The sequence below is a fragment of the Phyllopteryx taeniolatus genome, chromosome 7 (assembly GCF_024500385.1).
Source record: "Phyllopteryx taeniolatus isolate TA_2022b chromosome 7, UOR_Ptae_1.2, whole genome shotgun sequence".
Taxonomy (NCBI): Eukaryota; Metazoa; Chordata; class Actinopteri; order Syngnathiformes; family Syngnathidae; genus Phyllopteryx; species Phyllopteryx taeniolatus.
Window position 1 is genome coordinate 10043572 of NC_084508.1, and position 19188 is coordinate 10062759.

The window sequence follows — 19188 nt, forward strand, 5'->3', positions numbered from 1 at the left end:
TGGTGGTACCTTTGTTGAAAGAGAGAGGCTAGTGGTGGGACACTCACCTGTACGTCCCCCATGGGTATCTCAGGATTGATATCTTCCTCTTTTAAAAAATAAATAAATACATGTTCTGCATGAAAATAACTTTTTTTTTTCCTGTACAGGTAGAGCGACATGAAGAGTCTGAAGGCAAAGTTTAAAAAGAATGAGGTAAGTGTTGGCTGGTGTGAATGCAGAGTGCCTTTTTATTTCCTCCTATTTTGTAAAGTTCAGTTTCGTAAATGGACATGTATGTTCCCTGGGGAGCGTGTTTGAATGTGAGGTGGGTGGGGGTGCATGACAGCAGGGCTGCTTCAATGGCCAGTGGAGCTCAGGTAGCATTTAATTATTCACACATGCACACACCAAATACATTGCAACCGTATGTTTCGAAAGTGAAGCCCTGCCTATTTGCGAATTGAAAAAAAAAAATCACCGTATTTTTGTGCTCTTTCTTTAACACCATAATGTGCCACACGATGGCGCCAGAGACGTGGCCAATAGGAAAGTAGCAATTGGTGTCAAGGAATTATTGTCGACGGGATCTCAATTGAGACACTGTATGGTGGAGAGGAGTTACGGCGAGTCTTTGCCACATGTACACATGCACTACATTTATTTTATTTTTTTCCCAAATCAAAACATCTGTGAGCCATTTATTTTTAATGGTATTTTTGTAAGATGAGCTTAAAATGAGGAACTGTGTTGCAGTCATAGTTTCTGGTATATTTACAGTTTAAACAATTGCAGGCATAGGCAATCAAAAAAATAGAGGTGGTGTCAATTACTCACTGTTTTTCCCTATTCACAAGGCTCTTAGGCTACTGTATTCAACTGTATTTGCACAGACCAAAAAAACCTACATGCAATTAAACAATCTAACCTCATGTTTGACTACTGTAGGCTATATACAGTAGGTTTTGTAGTTGGATCTATCCTTCAAATCTGTACAGCACCTGCATATAATGGTGTCCCCACACCCTAAAAGAGAAAGCTTCATTGTCTCCCTTACATCCCAGTGACCGAGCAGCCAAACGAGCAGAGCACAGCCAGCATGTTTTTCCTCTTTCTTGCTGAGTCCTGATATGGAATGAGAAGGGCACACTGCTACAGGATGGAACGACCGAGGGGTCCAATGCTCACAAGACTGTACAAAAAATCTTGGCGACAGAAGCTGTTACAGAGAAGAAAGCTGAGATTTGAATTGTAATTAGTAGGGAGGTTAGGCAGTTCGGCTGTGTCGTAGTCAGACATCAGCTCATAGCTCACAGATCCTGCCTGTACTGCCTTTAGTTTAGTGTGTATGCTAGCTGCATGGATCCTCCGCACCCTGTCGCGAGCCTGATGAAGCCTTTTTGTCGTTGTTTCAGCCTGCTCCCGCTCCCAGTATGTATCATTTCAAAGTAATGAAACTGAAGTGTAACTTTGCTTTATCGTTGCTTTTCTCTTCAGCTGCTGTGTCATGCCTTGTTTTGTGGGTGATACATTTTATTTTCTCTTTTTTGGCTTGGATCCCAACAGAGTCAAGACTGGAGCAAGAGTGACGAGAGGCTGGTCCAGGCTGTGGACCAAAACGAAGCAGACAAAGTGTCCGCCCTCATCCTTAAAAAGTGTCTCTGTTCCACCAAGTTGGATGCCGAGGGCAAGTCGGCGTAAGTGGGTCATTGTAGGCCTCCTGTCTGCCGCTTTAATGGAGATGAGCCAAAATGCCAAAGAAACTCAGCTTGTTTTATCATGTCATCGGGCAAATCAGAGTGGCTGTGTGCAGAACGGGAATGTGAGAGATCCCGTACATGATGAGAAAAAAAATCAGCAAGTTTCTGCTTACTGCTATTATAGTGTGGTGTACTCCAGATGCCCAACACAGCAGACCACACACACATTACGATATCTCCTCCCCCAAACTAGATGTCGGCTGTAGTACCAAAACTGACCTGTGAGAAGCAGCGAGGAAATACGAAGAAGAGTAGAAGTAGTAGTCACAGGAGTAGGAGAAGAAGACGAAATATAAGAAACTAGCGGGGCTGAAATGATCAATTGAATAATTCAACAAAAAAAAGTCAAAGTCAAATCACTGCCTTAAAACTTTGCATTGATTGTTTTTGTTTAATACTGCAAATTCAATTGCAAATCAAAGTTTCCTTTTTGACTATTGTTCCATTTCACGTCAACAATCACGGAGTCTGTGTCTCAACCCAAGTCAGGGTTGACTGGACACGTAAACGTTGAACAGCTTTAACATTTCCGACTGTCGTCCCTGACTGTTTTCCAACAAATCGGGGAGCCAAAAAAATCTCTTAACACACTTGATACCACAGGATAATTTCTCAGGATAATCTTTTAGAGACAGCCGACAATTGGGCCTTTGCCGACTGGGCTAAAATTCAGCCCAATTATCGGTATGTGTGTACCCGGTTTCAGTGCATTGTGTGAAAACAGAATCTACATACAAATCTATTCCAAATTACAGAATGACTAAATGCATACAAATAATATATGTGTCCCTCCGGCAGCTTCCATCTGTGTGTGTCTCGAGGGCGTGTTGACTGTCTGGAGGTCATCATTGCTCACGGAGCAGACCTCAATGTCACAGATGGTGCCGGTGTGTTATTTTACTATTTAAACCAAATAAACAAACAAACAAAAAAAAAACACGTTTTACCCGCCAAGGCCACTGCATTACATGTATCACGTGCTGTTTACTGATTTTTAATTGCCAGGCTTGGGTGCCCTTCACCTCGCAGCCAAAAATGGACAGACAGAGTGTTTAAAGAGACTTTTACAGGTAACCTAACCCAGTTGACGGAATAAATGTTCTCATTAATGTATATAGTAAATATCGATGCATCTTCTGTCTTATCCTACCCTGTCTGTAACAGGAGAGATTGGAAGTAGATTGTACAGACTCAATTGGAAGGACGCCCCTCCACCATGCAGGTACAGCAACATGAACTTACATTCAGTACCAGCTGTAAAATACGGTGCATATTTTAATTGCTCAGACAAAAGTTTGCATCAGACCAGTCATTCCCAACCACTGTGTCTCAGGAAATGATCCAATTTCAGTTAATTGGTCTGAAAATTATCGTTTATTTTGCGACTAAATAATGCATCTTTGTTCATCTATCTATGCCAACGACACAGTGACAAGCAGAACAATTAAATGCTGTTCCACTTAGAGCTGTGCGACTTTTTGGTGACGTTTGTTAGGTGGCTTGCTGTGAGATTTTCTTTGTTTTTTTTTTTCAACAGTTACAGTGTCATGGTACATCATACAAACATACATAGTGAAGCTCTCATCCTTATATCAATGTTCTTATTGTCCGGTAGTGATGGTAGTGTCATCTTCCTGTGTTCTATGGTCTGTCCACCTTTCCCATTTATCCTCAAATTGTGTCTCCTCTTGTCTTATTGTATGTGTAACTTTCTCCATAACAAATAATTCTTCAACCATGCACACTGCACACCCACTGCTCCGCGGTTTATACTTTAGTCTTCAATCTTGTAATTCCGTTTATTTTTTACTCACTGATAGCAGCACTTTAACAACATACTCATCCTCTTTTTGTATTATGTCCTGTCTTAGATTCCCCAAGTAAAGTGTTGTATATGTTTATTGTGTGTCACATCCCATTATTATTTTAAACTCCAGCATATATTGTCCCAATATTCTTTTATATTCTGGCACGACCAGAATATGTGTATGACTGGATCCATGCGCTCCAGCATGCTTTCTAAATAGATTTCTTTTCTTAATGTTTTGAGTTATAAAAAATCTGACTGTATTTGTAAAATTAAATAATCTCAACATCCTGGAGCTAGTCCATGCGCGAGAGTTTTCTAATATGAAATATGTGCATGGTTCAATAAAGGTTGGGAATCACGGTATTACATGCAGATCTTGGTGTGATGCTGTGCAGTTGATCACTGCAACCAACCACTATTAAATTAATGCTCTTACAGTGTTAATTCAGGGAGAATTTTGATACATACTGTGTTTTGTGCAGTTGTAATTAATGATAACGTGGCAGCTCTTGGGAATAAAATTGGTCATAATACCATACCACTGAAAAGTAGTGTGAATGCGAATCAACAATTTGTTTCCAGCGGTCAGTGGCTGCTTATCCTGCATTGAGACCCTATGGGACTTTAAAGCTGATCTTGATGTCCAGGATGGGGTAGGTTCAATTATGATTAGGTGTTATAATAGTTGCATTATTTTTCCAACAATGTATGGATATGTACCCCACTGTTCAGGATGGAGCCACCGCCCTCATTCTGGCCGCTCAGATGAGTCGAGTGGAGCTGTGTATCTTTCTACTGGGTCGAGGTGCCAACGCAAACATTCAGGACAACCAGGGGAGGTACACAACTCTTCCTGTGTGTAGCAGCCTCAGCCGAGGAGGCCGGCTGGAAGTTTTGTGTCTGTCAGTCTGGCTGTAGCAGCTGCTGAATTCCTGACAGATGGAGTCGGGCAAGAGCCACAAACCTCTATGGGGCCATTATCACAGCAGTGGGGTTGTGCTAGTCAGAACAGAGGAGGGACTCATGAAGGGAGTCTGTGGCATTTGGATATGATTTGAAGGGTGGTAGTTCAAGGCCTCTGGCAGGCATCAACAACTTGCAGTTTAGTGGTCGAGGTAGCAAACATGTTGATTCATTCTCAACTACAACGCCAATTCCAATGAAGTTAGGACGTTGTGTTAAACATAAATAAAAACAGAATACAATGATTGGCCAATCATGTTCAAGCTATATTTAATTGAATACACTACAAAGACAAGATAGTTAATGTTCAAACTGATAAACTTGATTGTTTTTAGCAAATAATTATGAACTTGGATTTTTATGGCTTTAACACGTTCCAAAAAAGCTGGCACAGGTGGCAAAAAAGACTGAAAAAGTGGAAGAATGCTCATCAAACACCTGTTTAGAACATCCCACAGGTGAACAGGCTAATTGGGAATAGGTGGGTGCCATGATTAGGTATAACAAGAGATTCCCTGAATTGCTCAGTCATTCACAAGCAAAGATGGGGAGAGGTTCCCTTCTTTGTGAACTAGTGTGTTAGAAAATAGTCGAACAGTTTAAGGACAATGTTCCTCAATGTACAATTGCATGGAATTTAGGGATTTCATCATCTACGGTCCATAATATCATCAAAAGGTTCAGAGAATCTGGAGAAATCACTGCACGTAAGCGGCAAGACCGAAAACCAACATTGAATGCCCGTGACCTTCGATCCCTCAGGCGGCACTGCATCAAAAACCGACATCAATGTGTAAAGGATATCACCACATGAGCTCAGGAACACTTCAGAAAACCAATTTCAGTAAATACAGTTCAAAGTGGAAAAGTGTTCTGTGGTCCGACGAGTCCACATTTCAAATTGTTTTTGGAAGTTGTGGATGTCCTTTTCTCCGGCCCCAAGAGGAAAAGAACCATCTGGACTGTTATGGACGCAAAGTTCAAAAGCCAGCATCTGTGATGGTATGGGGCTGTGTTAGTGCCAATGGCATGGGTAACTTACACATCTGTGAAGGCACCATTAATGCTGAAAGGTACATACAGGTTTTGGAGAAACATATGCTGCCATCCAAGCAAGGTCCTTTTCATGGACGCCCCTGCTTATTTCAGCAAGACAATGCCAAACCACATTCTGCACGTGTTACAACAACGTGGCTTTGTCGTAAAAGAGTGCGGGTACTAGACTGGCCTGCCTGCAGTCCAGACTTGTCTCCCATTGAAAATGTGTTGCGCATTATGAAGTGTAAAATACTACTATTATCGAACATTTATTGAACGGCAGAATGTGAACCCAAACTCGGGTCGCGGGTGAGCTGGAGCTGACTCAGAGCGAAATGTGGTGTACATTCTGGACTGTTCGCCACCCAATCGCAGTCTTCCAATGCTTCATTACCATGTCGTCTTCAATCAGGACTGCCTTGATGCTAGCCTGCGAGAGCGACAGTGCCGAGACAGTGGCCGCTCTGCTGAGGAACGGGGCCAACACGCAGTTGATCGACGGCCTCGGAAACAAGGCGGACAACTACAGCCCCAACAACCATCACGTTGTGCACATGTTGCAAAATGGAGCACCTCCTGGTACGGTATTAGTCTCAAAGTCATTTTCATTCTCAGGGCGTACTCGCAGCAGTTGTCCATTTGAACTGTGCTTTAGCCCACTTGACACTGAAAATCCAGTACGTTTGGCTTGTGTGAGTACTCTAATGCATACTCAAAATCGATACGCCTCCTGTTCTCTGCCACACTTTGGAGAAGTGGGCTATGGCCTGGCATGATTGTTCAAACACATGCGCAATGTAGACGTGGCAAACAAATACTGTCATGCAGTTGAATGACAGATAATTCACAGAAGTGAAGGCAGCACTTTATCACCAAACTTCACTTGTCAGTTAGTGTAGTGGATCAGCACATATTGTTCATGAAGTGGACACGTCGCGAAACACAAATCCAGCACCATTCAAACACCCAAGTGTGAGTACGAGGTAGGGTGTAGATGCTTGACTAAAGTAGAAAATAAAAAATGTACTAACATATACTTGTGTGTATGTGTGCACGTATTTTTATGTATCTCAATGTAAGGAAATGTTTTCTCTCCGTCTGCATACGTAGTGTCTGAAGGCACAGGCGAGGAGGTAATGTGGCATTACAACCAGAACTTGGTCCTCCCTGGTCCATTATATTTCTTGTGCTTGTTTTCCAGTATGACGTTATTGTGCATTGTGCTTGTCATATGCTGTAGACCCTTCCTCGGCCTTATCTTTTCTTTGTCTAATTTTAATCTGAATGCCTCCCTCCCAACTTCACCAATGCAGCCCCCCCAGAACAACTCACGGGCCTCACTGGTGCAAGGAGGTAGTAGCCCCCGTAAAAGGAAAGCCCCTCCCCCACCACGCTCTCCTCTCCAGGTACTCTAACACAGTATTTCCCAACCTTCCCAGTATTTCTCACAGAATACCACCAAACAAAAATTGTACGAAAAGGACTATACAGCGATTCCCCACTGTTCGCGAGGTTAAGTGTTTTTGAGTAAATGGCACCCTTACTAAAAAGATTAATAATTGCCTATAGATGCCACAAGATGGCGGTAAAGCATTACTTTTCTGTTAGACAGGGCAATGGCCTGTAAAATGAAGCTCCTCCCCTCACTTCAACATAGTTCCTTGGCATTAAGAAGCCACAAGATGGCACCAAAGCCATGCTTTTATTCTTATTATTTATTATTAGCCAGGGCTTTGGCCTTAGCACACAAAAAAAACAGTGAATAGGAGTTGTCTTTATATTTTTTTTGTAGTTAGTAGTTTTTCAGCAAATAAAGGAGGATAGGATAAAAAAAATTTGCCAGTAGTGAATTGCGACTATGCTGAGGCCACATATGTTTACTGAAATAATGAACTTGTCACAATTTCATCATAGATCTTTTCAGTCTTTTGTACTATTTTTTTTATTTTTTTTTGTACCAAGTGAAAATTGGAAATTTCCTGCAGCACACCTGATGTTCGCAGTGGCAAAGTGGTTTGGAATCACTGCTCGAATAAAAAATAGTTCAAGTGGCCCAATTAGTTTAATGCCCTAGCTTTTGACTTGGAAGAAGATTCAAGAGCGTTTGCATTCTGTTTCCTTCTCTATCATTTGCTTCTGTTTCATGTAATCCATCATGATCATTCAGGGTTTGCCACCCACGCCTCATCCGCATAGTCCCGCTTCTCCCGTTCAGTCACCCGAGCCCCCCACTCAGTCACCCTCTCCTCAGCATCCAGAATCACATCACTCAGTCCAGGTTCTTGCTGGTTTATTATTCTGAAGTCATTCAACATTTCATAGACAGGAGCTTGAAGAATTAACATGAAATCTTATATATTTTGGTGTAAGGTGGAAGATGAGGAGGTGTTTGAGGAAATTCGGCGGCTACGTCTTGAGCGAGGCCGTCTCCTCCAGAAGATAAAAGCCTTGGAACAGCAGCAACAGAGTGCCCTCTCTGCCTTGGAGGAGGTACTGCAATACTGACGTACCTGTATGCTTTTTTTTAAATTGCAAATTAGCTACTGAGTCTGACACAACGTGCGCGTTTGTCTTGTACACGCACACCACACTAGCTCGCCCAACTGAAGCTGCGCCTAAAGGAGGCAGAGGCTGAGAGGGACAGGTTGATCGATGAGCTGAAGGGAGTGCATGGCGTTGGGGCGAGTGACTCTGAGGATATGGAGGAAATGTTTGACTTCCCAGGTACTAGTTGGCATTTGTAATTCCTAAGCACCTAGGAATCTGCATGGACATTCAAAATATGAAAAATCCTTCAAATGTACACCTCTTCATCCAGTATCAGACATGGGCTTAATTTGGGAGAACCTCTTTTTATAATGCTGTAAGATGCCACAAGATTGCACCAAAGCACTGGTTAGTAGGAAAGTAGTAATTGGTGTGAAGGAAGTGTGTTGCAGTGATGCATCTCGACTGAGAGACGAACATTTTTGTTTTGTCAGGGAGGAGCTAAGTTTAGCCTGGGTTGTTAGTGGAGGTTACGGAGAGTCTTTGCCGCATGTGCATGTACACGCGTGCTTCTGGTGCAATTTCCCCAAATAAAATAATCTATAAGCAATTTATTTTGAGGATAATGTTGTAAAATGAGTTTGAAATGATATAAAAGTGTTTTGGGATCATAATTTTGATCATTTTAATATAGGCAAGAAGGGGGCGTCAATAGATTTTTTGCAAACAGTTAATAGCAGAGATTCACTCTTGGTGTAGTGGCCAGGAGTCTGAATACTTATGTCCGTATAGTGTGCTTGTTACGGTCATTACATGCTTTATTTCCTTGAACTTGCGCTTCAGAGAGGTTGCTCTCCAAGCGTTCCAGAGCCTCACCCGCTCGCGACGAGGCCTCCTCTGATGCACAATCAGCCAGCCCGCCTGTCGACCCCGCAGACCAGGGAACTGTGGAAGAATTACACCAAAAAATAGAGGAACTCACATCACAGAACGCCGAGCTTGTTCTCAAAGTGCAGGTAGAAACACACAGCAACTTTCAGAAAAAGGACGGACACACACACACACAATAGTAGTACAGGTAAACTCTCATATGAAGGTGTGTTTCATGTCTTGATGAACTTTATGATGTCATTCTTGTTCAGTATGGCTCAAAGTCAGGTTTTGTGCATCTTGACCTCCTTAATTGTTCATTAACATGGCTGCCGCACCCTCTCTTTTACCATATGTGTGTATTCTTCTTACTTTATGAAGAGTACTCATTTAAGTTCCCATGTTGCATTTCTAGCTACTGCATCTTTGTCACTTTTCAGGTGTTGGAGATGTTTGAGAAGGACGACACCGACATGCAAAGCCCCGGCGCGGGCTTTGTCCCCATAGGACAGTACGAGACCATTAGGAAGGAGTTTGAAGCCCTGCAGGAGCGATTCACTCAGGCTCGAATGTCCAACGGGGCGTCCGGTGAGGAGGAGGAACGGTAAGATCAGTCAAGCACGGAACTACAGTAATACCCTACATAGTTGTGGTTCGCAACTGTGCCACTCAAATCATGCGGGTCACTCGCTGTGGCGACTCTTGTTGGGACAAGCTGAAAGTCACAAAAACAACTGTTTACAAATTCACCAGGATGCAAACAACACACATATATACTGCATGTGATTACATACTGACTGGTGGCAAATGTGAGCATCACTAGTGCCACACTGGTATAAATACACTAGATTAGATGAAGTCATACATTAGAAGCGACGTTGGCTGATTTGAGCTTTGTCTATAATCAGTGCTCTTTGTGTTGGTCCACAGTGGTGACGAAACATCTCGGGCTGAATGTTCAGAGAGTCCAGAGGCCCTGAAGGAGAAGCTGCAGGGGCTGCAGGGCCAGTTGGCCTCCTCCCTGTCCGAGCTGGAGCAGCTAAAGGAACAAATGCGTTTTGGGGTGTTCTCCGTAGACTGTGGCGAAGGGGATGCAGCGGCAGCAGGTGCCGGTGAGATTCCAGACCCAGAGGCCAAGCAGCTGAGGGCAAGGGTGGACGAGTTAAAGGAGGAGCTTGCTCAGAGACAGGCCAAAGCGGTTGCTCGGAGCTCCGAGGACGCTGACAGAATCAAACAGCTGACAGGGAGAGTCGAGCAACTCCAAGCTGCTCTAGTCCAGAAAAAGTCTGCGGACCAAACGGAATCTGTGAAACGTGAAGATAAAGTGGCTGAGCTGGAGGCGATTGTGGCAGAGGGAGGGAGCGTGTCGGGAGGCGCGGGACCAAATGGAGATCAGAATCGTCGCCTTCAGGAACGTGTGGGGGAGCTGGAGGGCGAGCTGAAGAAGTGTGTGCCCCGGTCACACCTGGAGGAGGTGCAGGTCACCCTGGGCCTCCAGTGCGAACAGCTGGCCAGAGAGAGAGCGGAGGTGGCGAGGAGGCTCAATGATGCCCTCCTCCAGTTGGACAGAGTCAGGCCTCCTGCAAATGGCGAAGACGAGGATGAAGAAGAAGAGCACTCGGAGAGCTCAGAGCTCTCAGTTACATCAGGTTTGGCATCGCGTCATCTGAATACAATGGAAACTAGGGCTGGGCTAGATTTAATCGATTAATTTGATTAGATTTGTCAGGAATTCAAAACAAAATATCCGGGGTTCACTGCATCAACTGTGAGCTGTGAGAGAGTCGCTAGTTTCCAAAAGCAGTCGGTGTTGCCAGCTTACAATTCGGTTGCTATATTTAGTGACTTATAGAACCTATCAAGTGACTAAAGTGACATGTGAGTTCCCGCTAAGAAACAGACAACATGAGCAGAATTGTTTTTAGAAACAACAAGAAAGAAGCCTGCTGGAAGGCAATCAGAGTCAATTGCGTTGAACATTGTTGAAGACTTGTTGTCCATTTATACGTTGCAAACGTAGTGATTTATCATGCTGGAAGTTTTTGACTCCATCCTGGAAGGCCAAACACAAAACAAAGAGTCACGCTTGTTTTGAAAATTGTATGTCTTATGTTTTCTATCAGCAGAGGGAGGCAGATTTTATTAAAATTGGAAATATAATTTTTGTCAAAAATATAAAAGCTTTTATTTTGAAGCCATACTGCCCAGCCCCAGTGGAACCTCTGAAGTTATAAGATGGATATTTCTGTAAATGCAATTTCTGTGATTGATTGCGTGCCTCGGTCCAATCAGAGCGCTCAAGACGTACGCTGGCGGCTGTCCGCGAGGAGCTGGAGGTGGCTCGACAGGAAGCTGCCCAGGCTCTCGACTGCTTATGTGCCGAGCGGGAGAGTCGCGCCCACGACGCCCTGCACCCGAAGTACGTCGTGCCTCTGTTGAAGCACCAAGAAGCGCTGTCCGCCGTGTCGGAGCAGCTGGCACAAACCCTACAAGAGCTCCAGGAGGAAAAGACGCTGCGGACGGAGGCTTCAGAGCAGGCGGCCAGATTAGAGGCCAAACTAGAGGCCGCACGTGAGGCCGTACCGAAGGAGGAGCACGAGAAAGTCAAGGTCGGTGGCCAAGTCTGCTGAGATAGGTCCCAGCTCACCCATGATCCTAATGAAGACAAGCCTTGTAGAAAAGGGGTGAATGAAAGAATATTTCTAATAATAAATGTCGATACATTGTTAATGACCACTGTTATTATTCAGGTTCCTAACTATACAATCCTAATGGATGAACTTAGGTCTAGTCACAGTGGCTTATTAATAAAGAATAAAGAAGTCTTTGTTCTCTGCCCTGTTAGGCAGAACTCGAGCGCTCTCTGCAGGCCAGCGAGAGCAGTGCAGCGGCAGCTCAGGAGGCTCTGAGTGACAAGGAGACAGAACTGAGGGAACTCAAGTCCCAAAAGGCCGCCCAGCAGGGTCTTATCTCCAAGGAGGACCACGAGGCCCTGCGGCTGTCCATGCAGGCCGAGATCAACGCCATGGTGGCCCGGCTTAACGACCTCACGCGCAAACATGAGAAGACCTGCACTGAGGTATACATGCTCTGTGTCCTGCAAACCGTCACAAAGCTGTCTTAGTTGAATTAGTCTTTATTGTATCTGCCACAATGAGAGTCATGTTTCACCTTCATCTCTTTCCCGCTTCGTCTGCATTATTCATCCGCCTCTCTGTACGATGTATACTGATGTACTCAAGGTAGAGTATTAGTTTCGGGTATTGGGTATTGCGCTACATGTGTGCGCTGAAACTGACTTTCACTTGTGACTTTCACTCCCAACGGCTGCTCATTTTGAGGCTTCCTCGATCCTACAGTCTAGCATAACTGGAGTCAGTTAAGTGCAAACTACGAGCATTCACCTAAACATAGGCAAGTTTATTTGTATAGCAAGGCAAATCCTTAGTGTGGTACAGAGAAATAGTGATTAAAAACGGGGGTGACTGAAAAGCCAAAACCTATTTTGAAAACGAGTAATCATTTAGATTTATGGAAAAGCAGCAGTGGTCTTCATGCCGGATTTAAGTTTGAGCAGATCTCAGGTGTTCAGGATGTTTGCTCTACAGTTGAGGAACAAAGAAACAGAACACTGCTTCACTTTAGTTTGGATCGGGTTCTGGAAACACTCTATAAATCTCAGGGATTTGCAAGTCTCATCGGGAACTTCATGGTTTGTTTAGACTAAAAGTTACATTTTGATATCTATTCTTTGACTCACAGGAAGCCAGTGTAGAGATTTCAAAATTGGTGCGATGTGGTCTACTTTCCTTTTGTGTGTCCTGTTTGGACAGAAGATCTTTGATTCTTGAGGTGTTCTTTCGGCGGTAATCGCGGCAAGATTACATGGACATAATTCCTAAAGTGACACACTGCGGGTCGGCTACTTGTGCAGGTGTTCCAGGTGCAGAGGGAGGCTCTCTTCAACAAGAGCGAGCGTCAAGTTGCGGAGACACAACTGGTCGCTGTACAGCAGCAGCTGCAAGAACTGCAGGCCAAGTCCAGTCACATCCAGGAACTCCACACTAACATTCGGGAATCTCAAGGCCTGGTCAAGGAGAAGGACCGCAAGGTGAGACATTATATGAGACTGTAATGATACTCATTGAGCAAGTGGGGGTGGGCGGGCAGAGCAGATTTGGAAACATGAACAGTTAACACTTCAACAGGGACCTCATCGAAAAACAAAATCATGAGCAGTCAACATGATTAAACAAAATATATAATAATAAGAATAGATGGGATTTACTGCATATAGCGCGAGACTTATAAACTGCATCTTTAAGACACAGGGGTTAAAACTTGTGGGGAGAAAAGTTGTTTTTTTTTTTTTTTTAGTCTGAATTTTAACAGTAGTACGAAAGGTGTTTGATGTCTACACCAAATTTGCCCACCTTGCTATATGTGCCGGGAAAAGACAAAAAGACTTTCTCTAAGCAGTTCCCACAAAGTTGGAGTCATAGAACTGTCCAAAATGTCTTGGGAAGATGACTAGTTAAGATTCAGTGGGAGATTGAGGGGTCTAGTCCAATCCCCAGTTTGATTGATTACAAATATTTGAAAGTGGAACAAATGCTGTATTTGTGCAGATAACAGAGCTTTCTAAGGAGGTGTTCCGGCTCAAGGAGGCGCTTGGATCTCTGTCGCCACCTCTCGGCATTACGTCTTCCGGCTCGCACACGCGTCACGGGAACCCGGGACAGCAATTGGCGCTACACAACAGGATTGCCATACTCAGCCAGCAGCTACAGGTAGAGGAAGAATGTCAATTCGTTTGAAAGATATACCTTTTTGTACTTTATCATTATTATCATTATAATTTTTCTTCTGCCAGGATGGGGAAAGAAAACACAAACAGGTGGTGGCTGTGTATCGTTCTCATTTACTAGCAGCCGTGCAGGTCAGCGTCAATCAACACAGAATTACACAAGCACGTCACACACACAGTTAGTAAAAGATAAATGTAATGTTACGTAGAATAAAGTAATAACATTATGAAAATAGTTGGAATAATTTCACATTTCATTGTCATATTAGGATTAATATTAGGAGTTATGGTGCGAGTTACATGGGGGAAGTTGGAATTTCATTGTTGGAATATAAAGCGTTAATATTAAGAAAGTGGCTATATTAAACATTAATATTAGGAGAAGAACGTACACCAATGAATTCATAGAATTGTAAGAAAAAAGTTGAAATATTACACTAAATAAGTTGTACATTTAGACGAATAAAGTTATTTTCTGAGAAAAAGGTAATATTACAAGAATTAAAAAACCTGAAATTGCCAAAAGTAGAATGCTCAGTCATGTTTATAACTAGGATAACAGAGTCATAATTAAGTATGGCTTTTACAAGACTAGAAAGCTTTAAATAAGAGTAAAGAAAAATGTTCTAACATTAAAAGAAGTGAAGTCAGAATTCAACAATACTAAATTTGTAAAATTATGACAATAAAGGTGTAATATTACAATAAAAAGTAGGAATGTTACAAGAATAAATAAAGTTGTAATTTGATGTGAGAAAGTATGAATTTTAAAAGGAAAGAGCCTTATGAAAATAAAGCTGTTATATTACCAGGAGAATGTTGTAAGAACTGTGAAATAAAGTTAGAATTTTTACAAGAATTAACAAAATTAGGAGAATAGGAAAAAAACAAAGTCACTGTGTGTGTTTAAAGTTACGTTATGTTGTGCGTGCACGTGTTTGTGTGTCCAACAGGGTGGTATGGATGAAGAGGTGCAACGTCTTCTCCTGCAGATCCTCAGGATGAGCCAGCAGGGTCAATGAGATCCGAGTCATCCATCATTATAACAAATCATATCAAGCAAACACAAGATGGTGAGCTAACATTATCGCACACCATGTCGATAGCACCTCCTCGGGGCTGTAAGTAGCACATGGGATGACATTAGGGTTTTTTTTAGTTTGGTTTTTTTCTCTTCGCTTTCTGACAACTGAATGACATTTTGTGTGCCTCAGCATGCCCAAAAACAAAGCCATTTTTGCAAGGGCGTATAACATACTAGCGCATTTTGATTTGAAGCGGCCATTTTGGGCGAATCGAAGGGTTCGTACTTTGACAATGCAAATGCGTGACGCTAAATTGTCAAGCGTTTTTCGGCTACACCAGTGATTTACAACCGGAAAGATCCTCCGGTGTGCCGTGGGAAATGATCCAATTTCACTTAATTGGTCCGTGTATCTTTCGAACGATCATTGAAGATTCAGTATGAAAAAGGGGTTTGAGGGGGCTTTAATTGCCTTTGTTATATTAGCAGAACAAACGGGCAATATCTCACACGCAATACATGTTTAGCTTTAAGAAAGTAATGAAGTTGCACAATAATAGTATTAGCTTCATCCCCACATCGAAGCTCTAAAACTTTACAGTGAAGTTTGAAAATACATGATGTATGGTGTTATTCTTAGAAGATTCTACTTTCCCTGTTTTGATTCAGAATAAATGCATACAAACCCATCTGCTAGTGTTCCTGTTCACTGTAGGACGAGCACATCTCTTTTGGCTGCAGCGTGTGTGCATTGAAGGTTTTAATTCAATGTTCAATGAGAACTAGAAGCCTGAGGAGATTTTTGAAAGAGTATTAGCACTAAGCTTTTCTTGTTGAATGACTTTTCCATCATGCAGGTAACAGCCACAAAACAGGTCCAAGTTTAGACAAGTACATATTAAGTCGAGTACTTAAATAGGAGGATAAATGCAGCCCTATGGGGGGCACAAGTCAGTGCAAACTGTAGGCCGGTCCCAAGCCCGGATAAATGCAGAGGGTTGCGTCAGGAAGGGCATCCGGCCAAACAAATATGAGCGTTCGTCCAAAGAATTCCATACCGGATCGGTCGTGGCCCGGGTTAACAACGTCCGCCACCGGCGCCGTCAACCTGCAGGGCGCTGTTGGAAATGCAGCTACTGTGGGTCGAAGTCGAAGTCAAAGAAGAAGAAGAAGAGGTGGAAAGCGGGTTCTTCGGCAGAAAGAGAAGAGGAAAACACAGAGCCTAGAACTGAATGTGGGGACTTTGAATGTTTGGGACTATGACAGGAAAATCCCGGGAGTTGGTTGACATGATGATTAGGAGAAAGGTTGATATATTGTGTGTCCAGGAGACCAGGTGGAAAGGCAGTAAGGCTAGAAGTTTAGGGGCAGGGTTTAAATTATTTGACCATGGTGTAGATGGGAAGAGAAATGGAGTCGGGGTTATTTTAAAAGAAGAGTTGGCTAAGAATGTCTTGGAGGTGAAAAGAGTATCAGATCGAGTGATGAGGCTGAAATTTGAAATTGAGGGTGTTATGTGTAATGTGATTAGTGGCTATGCCCCACAGGTAGGATGTGACCTAGAGGTGAAAGAGAAATTCTGGAAGGAGCTAGATGATGTAGTTCTGAGCATCCCAGACAGAGAGAGAGAGTCGTAATTGGTGCAGATTGTAATGGACATGTTGGTGAAGGTAATAGGGGTGATGAAGAAGTGATGGGTAAGTACGGCATCCAGGAAAGGAACTTGGAGGGACAGATGCTGGTAGACTTTGCAACAAGGATGCAAATGGCTGTAGTGAACACTTTTTTCCAGAAGAGGCACGAACATAGGGTGACCTACAAGAGCGGAGGTAGAAGCACACGGGTGGATTACATCTTGTGCAGACGATGTAATCTGAAGGAGGTTACCGACTGTAAGGTAGTGGTAGGGGAGAGTGTGGCTAGACAGCATAGGATGGTGGTGTGTAAGATGACTCTGGTGGTGGGGAGGAAAATTAGGAAGACAAAGGCAGAGAAGAGAACCATGTGGTGGAAGCTGAGACAGGACGAGTGTTGTGCAGCTTTTCGGGAAGAGGTGATACAGGCTCTCGGTGGACGGGAAGAGCTTCCAGAAGACTGGACCACTGCAGCCAAGGTGATCAGAGAAGCAGGCAGGAGAGTACTTGGTGTAGCTTCTGGCAGGAAAGGAGAGAAGGAGACTTGGTGCTGGAACCTCACAGTACAGGAAATCATACAAGGAAAACGGTTAGCTAAGAAGAAGTGGGACACTGAGAGGACCGAGGAGTGGTGAGGCCAGCCATGATGTATGGATTAGAGACAGTGGCACTGAAGAGAAAACAGGAAGCAGAGCTGGAGGTGGCGGAAATGAAGATGTTGAGCTTCGCTCTCGGAGTGACCAGGTTGGATAAAATTAGAAATGTGCTCATCAGAGGGACAGCCAAGGTTCGATGTTTTGGAGACAAAGTTAGAGAGAGCAGACTTCGATGGTTTGGACACGTCCAGAGGAGAGAGAGTGAGTATATTGGTAGAAGGATGATGAGGATGGAGCTGCCAGGCAAGAGAGCTAGGGGAAGACCAAAGAGAAGGTTGATGGATGTCGTGAGGGAAGACATGATGGCAGTTGGTGTTCGAGAGGAGGATGCAGGAGATAGGCTCTCATGGAAAAGGATGACGCGCCGTGGCGACCCCTAACGGGACAAGCCGAAAGGAAAAGAAGAAGAAGAAGAATTAAATAGGAGGATAGCAGAATAGCAGGATTGTCTCAATTACGGGGGATTACTTTAACACTATTGTCTGAGAGAAAAAAAGGTGGGTGGGGGGGGAATCATTTTGAACGCACCCCACACCACAAGATAATCACTCTGAATGATCCTTACGAGACATCCGATAATCAGGCCTTTGCAGACTTTGATCGGAAGTGAGGGAACATGCTCAAATTCGGCCCAATTGTTGGTACATTGCGTGTAAACCGCTTAACACAAAATGCAGTGCCTGTAAAATGGAACTCTCAGTGTTTTTGATGACTTTTATTGAGAAGGACGTTGTCAATCAAGCAAAGACAAGAGATTCCTGAGAACGAAAGGAAAATGCAAGTTGTGATAAGGCGGTTAAAGGCGGTGCATACAATGAAACTGCAGCCAGGAGCAGCGGAAGATCATACTAATATCTCAATAGCTCAAGTTTAGAGTTGAAACACAAAAGAAGCCATTTAAAGCTATAAAGTAAAAACATGTTTGCCTGAGCCTGGGACAAAGAAAACATCCGGTCAGGATGTAATCCATATTTGTATGACTTGACCCAAAGGGATTTAGCAACATTATTATTATGTATTGACCCTAAAATGAGCAGCTTACATTCCTGTTTACGAGTACACGAGCAGAATCATCCTGATGTTCGTACAGTCATTCATTGGCATTGCAGCAAAAAACAGTCTGTTTGCAACAGGAACAACGACGCACATTCTGTACACTAAATGCCTGCCCCTGTCTGGTTATTAAGGCACTGAAGTTGGACAGGCTGTGGGGAGGGCCTGGGTGGGGTTCTTAATGCACTCACTGGTCACTTCATTAGGTACACCAACACAATTTCAGGAGATAAAGTCCGAGAGAGGTTTTTTGTTTGTTTTGTAATGCATCAAACTGAGAGCTCTTTCTCATATTTTGGTTACCCTTAAAATATGAGCCTATTTTGTAATCCATTTAAAATTAATATTATTAATTGTGCTGTTGTTATTTTTAAATTTCTTTATTTTTAATATTAATTATACATTGCCAAGTTCTTACTATACAGTATTTATATTAATTGTATTTAATAAAAATTGTTTTTCCCTAAATACCTTGAGATATGGGTTTATTTTCTTCTGCGACCAAGCTTGTAACTCAATACACAAGTATCTCAAATCATCTTTACTCATTCAAATAAATGGAAATGGCATTAATCTGTTCCAGCCTCCCCCCAAAAAAGTTTGTAATGTGTATTTTAATTTGGAAAATTAGCAATCTATAATATTGCACTTTAAAAAACCGCACAGTAATGACACAATTAAAAAGAATTTAAAGACAAACCATTTTTGTCACAATTTTTTGTTTCAATTCAATAGACATTGTGCTGCCCCTTAATATTAGTCATTCTTCATATATGCCTGTGAGTATTGTTATATTATCTGTCTGCAAATGTTGCTCCACCATTCGGGTTCAAATATCTGTTGCTTGACTGGTTATAACACTGACACCACAACTATTCGTTAACCCGTCTATGCCGTTTCCCATTGTGTGTTAGCATTAAGCTAGTGGACTTTAAGGCAAAGTGATGTGGTTATCATTACTAATATTTATTGTTTATGTTTCCTAATTATTAGTATGTATAGCATTGCTATTATTTATTCTTCATAAACCTTTCATAATTGTCCAATATTTTAGCATCGTTATTTCTTCAAATATTAGAATATAGAAATCAAATCAAAGACATTATT

The 19188-nt window shown here is 42.9% G+C and overlaps 1 protein-coding gene across 1 annotated transcript; it reads left to right on the top strand.

Moving 5' to 3' along the window:
* The first annotated feature begins 28 nt into the window (after window positions 1–28).
* On the top strand, window positions 29–15715 carry ankrd24 (ankyrin repeat domain 24). Its single transcript, XM_061780243.1, has 22 exons — window positions 29–195; window positions 1546–1676; window positions 2538–2626; window positions 2745–2809; window positions 2904–2961; window positions 4132–4202; window positions 4282–4388; window positions 5963–6129; window positions 6661–6683; window positions 6864–6956; window positions 7718–7828; window positions 7921–8040; window positions 8145–8274; window positions 8881–9053; window positions 9348–9511; window positions 9838–10556; window positions 11200–11516; window positions 11753–11986; window positions 12842–13018; window positions 13536–13697; window positions 13781–13846; window positions 14668–15715. The coding sequence occupies exons 1-22, from the start codon at window positions 160–162 to the stop codon at window positions 14734–14736; spliced, it is 3282 nt and encodes a 1093-aa protein (XP_061636227.1). The 5' UTR covers window positions 29–159; the 3' UTR covers window positions 14737–15715.
* The last annotated feature ends 3473 nt before the right edge of the window (window positions 15716–19188 follow it).

Excerpts from the sequence above, each read along its gene's own strand:
- ankrd24 (XM_061780243.1), top strand. The coding sequence starts at position 160 with ATGAAGAGTCTGAAGGCAAAGTTTAAAAAGAATGAG. Across the intron at positions 2,627-2,744 it reads CAATGTCACAGATGGTGCCG|GCTTGGGTGCCCTTCACCTC; the intron begins GTGTGTTATTTT and ends TTTAATTGCCAG. Across the intron at positions 13,019-13,535 it reads TCAAGGAGAAGGACCGCAAG|ATAACAGAGCTTTCTAAGGA; the intron begins GTGAGACATTAT and ends GTATTTGTGCAG.